The sequence below is a fragment of the Chiloscyllium plagiosum genome, chromosome 36 (assembly GCF_004010195.1).
Source record: "Chiloscyllium plagiosum isolate BGI_BamShark_2017 chromosome 36, ASM401019v2, whole genome shotgun sequence".
In the NCBI taxonomy this organism is placed as follows: domain Eukaryota; kingdom Metazoa; phylum Chordata; class Chondrichthyes; order Orectolobiformes; family Hemiscylliidae; genus Chiloscyllium; species Chiloscyllium plagiosum.
The window spans coordinates 6568535-6580695 of NC_057745.1; the positions used below are offsets into that span (position 1 = coordinate 6568535).

Genomic DNA, 12161 nt, shown 5'->3' on the forward strand with positions numbered 1-12161 from the left:
ACAAAACCAGAAGATATAGACAACCAAAATGACTATTTTATGGACTCTAATTGTGTGCAAAATCTCTCAAGTAATATAATTTGCATGTCTATTATGCATTTCCTGAACATTCTGCTCATACTTTGGATGTCCAGCATTTGAAGCTTTATTTAAACAAAATTGTAACCTTAAGATTCAATGTCTCCTGCCTCATCATATTGAAAACAGATATGAAACCACCTGGCCTTTATGCAGTGCATAATCCATACCTTCGGTAACTAATGTCAGATTCCAAGACAGGGCACTGCTTCTCACAGGGACACCAACTCATGCTAGAGGTAAGGGGAGAGAGGATCAGAATAAGGAAGGAAATATTGACATAGCAAGGAAAAGATGAGAAGAAAATGTTAGCACAAGTTTCAATGCAACGACACTATGAGGTTATTAGGAAATTGAGAAATTTTTAGGTGTTTGCATGTCTGATGAGTTATCTAATTTTCAAATGATATTGGTTGAAAAAAAAGCTTGCCAGATTATATGTTCTTTGCCACTTGATTTTCCACAGATGAATCTTTAATAAGTCACACTAAAGCAGGGTGAATTGTGGGTCTAAATCTATCTTTCCACATTACTCCCACACTGACAACGCTGACTGATCTATCACTATCAAGTCTGCAAGTAGTTGTTAATGCTGTGAGGCAGTCTACTATTTATTTTTAAAAAGTGTATTCTATATTGATGGCAGATTGGAGTCAATTTATGGTGGAGATAAATGCCCCTCGTTAAAGGGATTAATGAGTTAGCTGGTTTATTAATAATTCACCACTTTCTTCCTCGTGTAAATCCACAAATTTGTCATGACGGCACTGGAACCAACTTTTGTATTTCTACCGCAGTATCATAGTCACTGTACTACAGTGCTATTTCCGGAGGTTATCTGGTTAGATTCCTCTAAATTTGGGAGGCAGCATCCAAAGGTTTTTCTTTCAAATTAATCTATGGGAAACAGATATCACCAGCACAGCCAACCTTTACCACCCACTCAAAGTTGTCCACAGCAAAGTGATGGTGAGCACTCTCTTGAACTGCGCAGCCTGTGAAGTTTAGTGCTACAAGGAAGGGAGTTCTGGGATTTTGTCCTAGCGACAATGAAGCAACATGGATATCTCTCAGAGTCAGGATGGTGTGAGACTTGGAGGGGAACCTGTAGGTGGCTAGTGTTCCCATGAATCTGCTGCTCCTGCTCTGCTAAGTGGGAGAGATCATTGATTTGGAAGGAGCTGTTGAAGGATTCTAGATAAGTTGCTGCAGTGCATCTTGAGGATGGGTACTGATTGTTGCTACTCATCCAGGTAACGTCCTTTAAATTCTTTTCTGAACCCTTTCCAATATCCTTCCACAGAACATTTTGGGGAGACAAAGGCTTGTTACTGGTCTCAGGATTCCAGCATCTGATCTAATCTTCCTTTGTAGCTAAAATATGAATGTGTGGTGATGAGCAGAGTGAAAAGTAGAGGTTGGTATGTCAACCAAATGGGCTGCTTAGTCCTGGATGTGCCAAGCTTCTTAAAATGTTATTGGAGCTGCACTCACCCAGGCAAGTAGGGAGCATTCTCAGAGTCATAGTGAGATACAGCACGGAAACAGGCCCTCCAGTCCAACATGTCCATGCCGAACAGGTTTCGCAAACTAAAATGATCCTATTTGCCATGTTGTACCTGCTGCTATCACTTCCTGACAGTTCATTCCACACACAAACCACCTTCTGTGTGAAAATGCTCCCCACATGTCCCTTTTAAATCCTTCTCCTCTCACTTAAAAACTATGCCCCCTAATTTTGAACTCCTCTATTTGAGGGTAGAGACCTTTGCTTGTCACCATATCTATGCCTCATGATTTTATAAACCTCTATATGGTCACCCTCAATCTCATACGTTACAGGGGGAACGAAGTCCCAGCTGATCCAGCTTCTTATACATCAAACCCTCTCATCCAGGTAACGTCCTTTAAATTCTTTTCTGAACCCTTTCCAATATCCTTCCACAGAACATTTTGGGGAGACAAAGGCTTGTTACTGGTCTCAGGATTCCAGCATCTGATCTAATCTTCCTTTGTAGCTAAAATATGAATGTTCAGTGGCTCAGTGAGCTTTCTGGTCATATTATACCAGTGGGCATTTTTCACCTTACAAGGTGATAAGGCATAAAAGTGTCACAGATTAATCATCATCTGTGACTTCAATACCAGTAAAAATATTGATTTCTATGTAAGACAAGAATTAAAAATGGTGTCATTGCATATTCCTTCACGTGTTTTTTTTTTGATAAGTAGTGATGGTACCATAAAGTTTTAGTTTTAGAAAATAGTTAGATGGGAAACAGAAGCAGTGGTGGTAACAGCTGTTAAGAACGTTAACAATGTATTTGCAAAGATTAGCCCTGATCATGATTAATGAACCCTGTGTTGATACATGCAAATTGTTATTACACTGAAACCTGGACCTCAAATGACTAACACTCCTTCACCACTACCTCCCTCCTCCTCCTCTACAGAATGGAGGAAAAGGTCAACAGTTCAAAGGGACAGGATTCAAGGCTGAGGAATGTACTGATTTCCACAGAAACCAGTTCACCACACTAAATGCTGACCTGATTCTTATTTATCAGACATTCACATGTGAACATCCTAGGTCAGGACACCCTCGGCCCCCTTGCAGGCTCAGGAACATGCTAAGTTCATGTGTGACCATGGCTGTCAACTTGGCACAAAGCAAAAATGATAACAGAGACGAAGCAGGCCTGAGACCGCTGTTAATAGTCACCTATTAACTGTCTGTTGCCACCTCCCTCAGGTCCTCCCACAGCCCCAAGACTTTGGTGAGGAATTAATTTTATTTGAAAAGTCAACTTTTAATTAGTCCCAATAGTGGTGCTCCTGATCAGGCTTCAGTGAAATAAAATTTGCAAAATAAAAGGAGTCTGTTTTCCTACTGAACACCAGAGATGCAGCCAAACGCTCAAGCTTGTGTGAAAACAGAAGATTAATATTCATTTTCACTGGTTAAAATAGATAGTCTTGCTTCATTTTTACCTTCTTCTATGAATTGGTGGCCGCTTTACCATGTCACCAAGCATTCTCACAGAACTGAAAACAAATCAATGAAGATGAACAATCATTCAGCATAGAAATGAAATGATCGATGCCTCGAAGAATAAAGGATGAAATGATTAGAAGAATGAAAACCAGAGAAATCAAGAAAGCAAAACAATGAATAATAGCAAGGGACAAAACTTGCACAAGGTGCAAAAATCAATATATTTGAAGTCCAAAGGTAAAGTACACTGCAATTAAAACCATCCCCTTCTTTCATGTACTGAGATCCCAACCTTCATTGTGCAGAAATAGACCATTTGGCCCAACACATCCGTGCCAGTGTCTATGCTCCACTTGAACCTGTACCCCACTGTAATCCAGCCCACTATGAACACTGTCTTTTTCCCATTCATGTGGACTTATCTGGCTTTCTACTAACTGTGTCAATGCTCCTCCCTGAAATACTCGATGTGGTAGCCAGTGATAACGAGTTCTAAGTTCCAGCCACTTGCTTGAAGACCTTATTGGACTTTCAGTGACTATCTTAGATTCATGACTTTGACAGCAAGATCCTCCCAGCCCTGGGAATGGTCTGAATGGAGACTGATGGTAGTTGGGGTGGGGTGGTGAGGGACGGTTGATAAAATAGCAGGGACAGCTCACCGATGCATTCCTGCTTCTTGGGGACCACCAGCCAGCACGAAGATTGTGATGGGTAGTCTAAAGCAGATTAAATTCACCATGGCGTCCCTGAATGGAGGTGCAGCTGGTGACAGCCTGGGGTCCATCGGAGCCTTTGCCCGCCAGTGAGGCTGCCAGCCAGTCAGTCTTCCTCTTCAACTGCGGGAGCCTGCCCACTTGGCTCCCCTGTAAAATACATTATTGCATTCACCCTTTCATGGTACAGGGGAAGGGTGGGGCTGCATTTTGTGATGCCCCTATATTCTCCTACCAGCCTGAGAAGCACCATCCTCCCTCTGGAACTGCGGAGGCTCTGGAGATGTCAGTCCAGTAACCGGTATATCCGATAATTGGATAGTGAACTCAGAGGGATCCTTTGGGAAAATAGCTGCCTCCAGCTTGTCTTGCAGCAAGCTCAGGTGGGCAATCTCCATTTAGTCTCCAGTGGTCTGAAGCCACTGAGAGGACTCTGCTCCCAAACACATGAAAATCTCATTCATGTCTGTCTCATCATACCACTTCACAACTAACAACATCAGGTCACTCCTTAAGTCTTTGCTTTTCCCTTTCATTCCCCCGCATCCTGTTCAATCATTCTTAATAGTTACACCCTCTCAGGCCAGGTTGAATGATCATCCAATTGAACATGAACTAAGGATGCTATCCAATGTGATGCTATAACATTACTTCACAGTTGCAGTCTATGACTGGAGTAATCACCATCAAATCATGCAACCAAAGAGAGCTACAGCACTGAAACAGGCCCTTCAGCCCACCGAGTCTATGCCAGTCAAAAACAACCACCTAATTATTCTAATCACATTTTCCAGCACTTGGCCCATAGCCTTGTTTGCCTTGGGATCTCAAGTCAAGATTAGAATGGTGCTGGAAAAGCACAGCAGGTCAGGCAGCATCCGAGGAGCAGGAGAGTCAATGTTTCAGGTAAAAGCCCTTCATCAGGAATCATTTGCTGATTTGCTTTTCCAGCACCACTCTAATCTCGACTCTAATCTCCGGTGTGTGCGTTACCCACTTCCGCCTTGGGATCACAAGTGCCTATCTAAATACTTCTTTAACGGGTATGAAGGTTTCTGTCTCTACCACCCTTGCAGGCAGTGAATTCCAGATTCCCACCACCCCCGGGTGAAAATCTTTTCTTCACCTCCCCTCTAAACCTCCTGTCCCTTACATTAAATCTATGCCCCTGATCATTGATCCCCCCCATCAAGAGGAACCTGCTGTCTACCCTGTCTATGCCCCTCAATTTTATACATTTCAATCATGTACAATCCCAAACTCCTCTGCTCCAATGATAACAACTCCATTAAAATTGAATTGCTTCCTTCCAGCTTGATGCTTTCAGGCATGCGTTTGCTTCAAATTACCTAAAGATTGTACACACCACCCAATGACCATAGGCCTGAGTTTCAGGAGTTTTTTCTCTCTCAAACTTAAATGATCACAGAAAAACAAAGATCATTTAAGTTTGGGACAAACAGCAACATGGAAATTCACTCTGCTTCATCTCATGAACAGTGTAACCTCTTTCCACCATTACCTTGATGTTTAAGAATTAAACCATTTGCAGCTTATACTTCTTCACCTCCTTCCACAAGGTCACTTTGAAGGCCACCAAAACAGACAAAATGCCGAAGCAAAGAGAGTTGCGTGAACAAGGTTGAGGATTATAATGACTTATTAAAAAATTAAATGTTGCATTGTTTAAACATCGTGGTTGCAAAATGCATTGTGTATTCTCCATTTTAGGTTAGTTAACCCATTTTCCTACAGTACATTAATATCCACTCACTGTAACATTTATTGTTGTAAAGTGTCGCCATACCAATCGAGAATTGAATAGAAAGATGGTTGAACCTTATAAGTGCTACAGAGTTCTCTCCCTCAACTCTCCAGCCACATCCCTCTTTTTCACATCTTACCTTCTCTGATTGATCTCTGCTTCGCTGCCTGTGTTCTTCCCGGGTCCCCAGCTGTGTCGCCGGAAGGGTGACAGTGGCCTGATCACTGGTCTGAAGATGGAGGCTCGTGTGGGCACATCAGCAACACTGTCCTTCTCCTCTTCAGCTTCACACACTACAGTGCAGCCATTATCTTGCCCTGCCGACCCTCTGCTGTCCCTCTGCTCGGTGCTCAAAAGACTCTGTCTGTCATGATCCTCCTTTACTTCCAAGATTGCATCAGAGGGCAGGAAGACCTCACCATCAAGGGCTGCGGTCAGCTCAGGTGACTCAGAATGCCCAATAGTCGAACTACTTGTCGTCACACCACTAACTTCATACTCAATGTTCTGCGCACCCACAAGCTGAAACACAGGAAAAAAAAAACTAGGTTCATATTTTTAATAACAGCCAGTGTTATGGACCAGGCCAAACCCTCTCAAAACACAGGAAGTAGTTAGCCTAGACCCTAACTTTTTTTTATTTTAAAAGCCAAATGTTGCATTCCAGAGGCGATTCAATTGGTCAAACTATCATTCTTGAAACAAAACACACTTTATTCATACAGTATAGTTAAAATACAATAAAGAAAGAAGAAATTGGAATAAGTTAAGTCTGTTGGAAAACTTAACAGAATAATAAATTATTTAACTACTAAACAGTAAATGTTCCAACAGCGTAAACACACCCATGGCAAAGGCAAATTCAGTAAAACAGTTGGTCTAACAGGCAATTCTCCAGTCCAGAAAGAAAGACAAGAGAAAACAGAGAGAGAGCTACAGATAGATAGATAGATAGATAGATAGATAGAGAGAGAGATAGAGAGAGAGAGAGAGAACACGAGCGCACACATGCACGAGAAAAGCAGGAGAGGTATACTGCAGATTACAAACCCAGCATCAAGACCCCAGCAGCAACTGCTACTAAAAAAAACTAAAAGTTCTAGCTCTGTGGGAGCTTGACACCACCCATTCCGGCTGCTTCTATTGTTCCAACTTTTAAAAAAGCCCCAAGGCCTCTCAGGCTGTTTATTAGATTCACCTTTATCTTAAGGCCTCCCTTCAAACAAAGAATAAAATAAACCTCTTAAAGCTATAATATCGTCAGAAGGCATTTGCCACCCTTTACTCCTAAAGAGCTGCTTTGCTGGTTGAATTGGTACATGTTTCGTATAGTGGGGGAACTGATCACAACTACAGACTGATTTCAAAATAGATCACTGGTCATTGCTTATCCCAGTTACCCCAGTATTAGATTCTGCTTCAGTACTCCAAGACCACAGAAGATGCAAGGATATCAGCTGAGTTCCTGCTGTGAAAAAAAGTGCACAAGGCTACTTCCCTCACCCTCCACTAAAGCCCTCCCCAAGTATCAACCCCACTTACATACTCTAAGATACACAGGATTTTAGCACATTCCAGGCTGATTTATTGTGTCATATCAGGGTAGTGCTACACGACAGGAGCTGCCAAATTTCAAACTGAGATATGAAAGGAACTGCCTCTTTAGCTTCTCCTACGGATGTAAATGATCCCAGAGGATCTGTTTTTTTCATATTGGGGGCTCCCCATTCCTTAGGAAATTGCTTGTCACCTCTTGGCACCTTTGGTGGCTTGCTACAGAAACTTCTCATTTTCCTATTTGATGTCAGTAGGACATTTTGCTCAATGATTCGTGCCTGTAAAATGGTTTGGGGTCAAACCAATGGTATTGTGTCAAAGGGAAAACCATCCAAGGGAACAAGATGTTTGCAGAATCCCATCCTAAAAAAAAATTGGCTGATTTGCTAACTTTACATTGCTACCTCACTACAACAGACTTAAGATTGTTCTGCACATAGGCATATGATGTGGTTTTGCTGCCTTTGCCCAGTTTTAGACTGACCTCATGAGTGTTGGACTGTCTTGCAGACACCTTGTACTGCCAGCTTTTGAAAAGCAAAACAAAAACCTGAAGAAATCTAAATGAACTCAATTGCTTGGGGTTCAAAGGCTCAATAAGTTATGTTTTTTTAAATCGGATATGTGATGTGAAGAATCAATTCAGAACAACATTTCCATTATATTTACCAGCACCCTGAAGCTCAGAGGAATGAGAATGGGGAATTAAGTTGATCATTGCTGCTGGAGCAATAGATAGGTACCTGAAATTAACTAGTGCTGACAAGAACTTGCTGTTTTTATATCATTAACGCCCCCTTACTTTGAAATGATGCCTGCTGGCCCAAGGCTCTCCCACAAGGGGGAGCAATCTTCCCACTTCTACCCTGTCAAGCCCGTTCAGAATCCTGTACATTTCAATAAGGTTGCCTCTTATTCTTCCAAATTCCAGCGAGTCCAAACTACTAACCTCTCCTCATAAGAATGTCTTTCTATTTGCAGGATTAACCTAATGAACCTTCTCTGGACTGCCTCCAATGCCAGTATATTGCTTATTCAATAAGAGGCCCAAGACTGTTTGCAGTAACCCACCTGTGGTCTAATTAGGAAGCTTATAAGTCTAATAGGAACACTCTAAATCAAAATTTGACGCTGAGTACAACAAGGAGATGGAAGGTCAGATGGCCTAGTGCTTGGTTAAAGAGGCGGGATTTAAGGAGCACCTTACATTCGATGACATGGAAGACAGAGGGAGGAGTACAGCTGGAGCTTGGGGCTAGGGCAAACGAACATGGGTCACTTCCAACACAGCGATTAAAATTCAGCATGCTAAAGAGGCTAGAAATAAATTAAGCATTCATCTTGGTAGGTCGAGAGGCTAAATGAAATGACAAAGACAGGGAGGGGTGAGGACATAGCGGGATACAAAATAAGCGGATGAGAATTTTAAAAGTAAGGCAATGCTTGACCCAGAATTGATGTAGAGCAACAGGCACAGGAAAGAATAGAGTTTTGAGCAAGGTGAGATATAGGCAGCAGAGTATTGGGTGATTTTCAAGTTTATTAATGGGAGAATGTGGAAGACCAGCCAGGTCTGGAATAGGTAAGTCAAGAGGGAGTCGAGTCTAGGGGACTCTGTGATGTAACTCAAAGCAGCCAGAGAAGAAGTTGGATGAGCTTCAATTCGGATTAGATTAGATTCCCTATAGTACCGAATTAGGCCATTTGGCCCAACAGGTCCACATCGGCCCTCTGAACAGTAATCCATCCAGACCCAGTCCCCTACCCTATGTTTACCCCTGATTAATTACCTAACACTATGGGCAATTTAGCATGGCCAATTTACCCGACCTGCACGTCTTTGGATTGTGAGAGGAAACCGGAGCATCCGGAGGAAACCCACGCAGGCAGGGGGAGCATGTGCAAGCTCCACACAGTCACCCGAGGCAGAAATCGAACCCAGGTCCCTGGCACTGTGAGGCAGCAGTGCTAACTGCTGAGCCACCATGTTGCCTCTTGAAGCACAAAAATATCGCCGAAGACTCCTACCTGCCAATTACTAACGTCCCCAGAAAAATGTACATGGGTTGCAAGAACCAGGATCAGACTGAGTTGTGACATCCTCCAGGGTCAAAGTTCCTTCCAATACCCTATTATTCAGATTGGAGAGTGAACATAATGGTAAGTTCTGACAATGCCAGTGGAATGGTAAGGAAAGGAGAAAATGTAAGAGGAAAAAGGGTGGTGGTGGATGGGCAGAGGTGGCATCTGGAAAATAACATTTTTCAATGTAAGTGACTATTAGGAGCTGAAATCTTGCTGAGGAACAGCCAAAGAAATGTGTGTGTGACTCATGAGCAACACTGACTAAAAGTGATGTTGGAAAAAATGATGTGGAGGAGCTGGTGTTGGACAGGGCTGGGCAAAGTAAAAAAAAAAACACAAAACACCAGGTTATATTCCATAAGGTTTATTTGGAAGCACGATATCGGAGCACTGCTCCTTCATCAAGTAGCTAGCTACCTGAAACTAATGTTAGAAAAAAAGTTACACCCAGAGTTTCAGATAGGATGCATGCAGATACATAGTGCCAAAAAAATCATTCAACTCAAAATGTTTGAAGTAACTTTCCAAATTTATTCTCTATTATGTGACCTTATAATTGGATTTCAGGTAATACCTAAGTACTAAAACACGCCAGATGGCAAAAATGCTAGTCTGTAAGCTTCTATCACAAGTTGTCATGTATTAGTTGTCAGCAGACATGGTTTAGACTTCACTTTGAAGGAAGACTACTGCAGGAGTTGCCAACACCGATGGACAAACAGCCCAAAAATTGTCAATGACTTAATGGATTTTAAAAAATCCTGCAATCACTGCAGAGTAAATCATCAAGTTGACTTAGACAAATTGGCCATTTCCCCAGGACTGGCTAATTGTTTTAGTTTTGACAGGAAGTCAGAATGACTCCTGAAGATCAAAGGTGACGGTATGTTATAGCAGTCTGTTCAGGATTATCTGCTCCAATTCACTCACAGACTACAGGATTCCTTTGACCTTCGACCCACAACAGCGAGTTTAACTTCCTGTCAGGAACTGATTCAAATCAGCTAATTAAGACAGGTTGGTGCACCACCCTATGGTGAATCCACGAGATGATGATTAGATTAGGTGAACAAACAGCTTGATAAAGAAAATAAACAAGGGTGGATTTATCCACTGTCAACTTTATAGGCAAAATAAGTCAATAACACTCATGGATGTCCTGCGATAATGTTCACTGACAGTCAGAAGGTGCTGTGGTTCATCATCTAAGCCCATTATACTTTGACAGCAATGACTTCCAACAATGATGCTCCCCTCCAAAAGTGAGGAATCATTTCCCAAGCTGAACATTAAATATGAATCATAGAGTCCCTACAATGTGGAAAAGAAAACCATTCGGTCCATCGAGTCTGCACCAATGTTCCCATCCCCATAACCCTGCATTTCCCATGGCTAATTCACCTAACCTGCACATATTTGGACATTACAGGACAATTTAGCATGGCCAACCCACCTAACGCTGCACATCTTTGGACTGTGGTAGAAACTGGAGCACCCGGAGGAAACCCACACAGACAGAGGGAGAATGTGCAAACAGCACACAATCACCCAAGACTGGAATTGAACCCAGGCCCCTAGTGCTATGAGGCAACAGTGCTAATCACTGAGCCATCATACTAAGACACTGGTTTGAGAAAACCAGGAGAATATTCAAATAGGGAATCAAAACAGCATGTTTTGTCTGTTTTTTTTCTTGAGAACTTTGGTTTTATTGGTTAAGGGAAGTTTTGATGATTGGACAGGATAGAGGATGGCAGTGGGGTGAGAGGGGTAAGAAAGACTGCTTGAGAGATGATGGTGTGAGTTAGAATCTAATGCAAATAAGAGATTTCCTTATTTTATGCAGCACTTTTCACAACTATTTTATTGCCATAGAAACACTGTTGAAGTGTAGTTATAATGGAGGGAACATAACAGACAATTTGCTCTCAGAAAGGTCCCAGAAACAACAATGGGATAACAACAAGATTCTCTTTTTTCTGGTGGTGCTGCTTAAAGGATAGATATTGGGCTATAATACTAGGATAATCTCACTGCACCCCACTCCGAAACCTGTAGTATAAACATAAAATAAAACCCCCAAAAAACTTTAAATTTTAAAATCAGCTCTGAGCTACATTTCCTTTTCAGTTCTCACTAGGAAAATTAGATCTTCACTGTATAATGTTATGAGTCTGGACTGGACCTTTCTGAACAAGTGCAAGTGGACATCACCTTATTCCCTTGGGGCCTTGGTTTAATGGTCTCATCCAAAACATTGCACTTTTCATAGCCCCTTTAGTTCAATGCTGGAGTACCAGCCGTGGGTGTTCAGGCTGTGGATTGGCATGTCAATCCTGTGGAGTGAAAACCTTCGTGAATTTGTCTTGAGCTGACAACTCTGGAGCAACTACGTACCTGGTGGCCCTAGCTGCAAGCTGCTTTGTAAGGCATGTGTAGGGAATAGGAGACCAGGGAAGTGGGCTGTATGCATTACCAGGCCAGCAATGGTGGGGGGGAACCAAACTATCAAAAATCAAGATGGCTTGTACACCAGCAACTGGAAACAGTCACTGGAAAAACAAATGACTTATTGCTGGTCGTGTTCTTTTCATACATTAAAGCAATAAGCTTTTCATTAATCAATGCATATGAACAAAAACAACTGTCATCAAAACAAGAAAGTCATTCCTATTTAAGCCTATTCTTTGCACAAACAGGAAACCAATATTTCAGTTTGATTTGAGTTACGGGGAATTGCAGCTGACATTCACTTTAGCTTTTACAGCAAAACCATCAGTCCAGATCAATAACATGGTGCAGTGCAGACACAGGCAACAAGACAGAATTGGAAAACATAACATTGATCAGGGCTGACAAAATGTAATGGCTGGTTGACACTTGTTTATACGGCAGGCAAAGGAGAAAGAAGAAACAGGAACTACAGGAGTGTGCTTCTATTTCTCCCTGTTTGTCAATCCTCATT

General features: G+C 42.1%; 1 protein-coding gene across 8 annotated transcripts in view; it reads right to left on the reverse strand.

Annotated features, from left to right (window-relative positions):
* The window catches only part of LOC122540917 (A-kinase anchor protein 13-like), a 411711-nt gene that overhangs the window by 120421 nt on the left and 279129 nt on the right, over positions 1-12161 (reverse strand). For 6 of the 8 annotated variants that reach the window (XM_043677213.1, XM_043677212.1, XM_043677211.1 and 3 more), the window contains 3 exons: positions 5694-6076; positions 3070-3123; positions 249-311 (listed from right to left, as the gene is read on the reverse strand). In XM_043677213.1, the coding sequence (XP_043533148.1) occupies positions 249-311; positions 3070-3123; positions 5694-6076 (500 nt within the window). The remainder of the gene's footprint in view (positions 1-248; positions 312-3069; positions 3124-5693; positions 6077-12161) is intronic. The other 2 variants (XM_043677209.1, XM_043677210.1) reach the window with 2 other exon arrangements.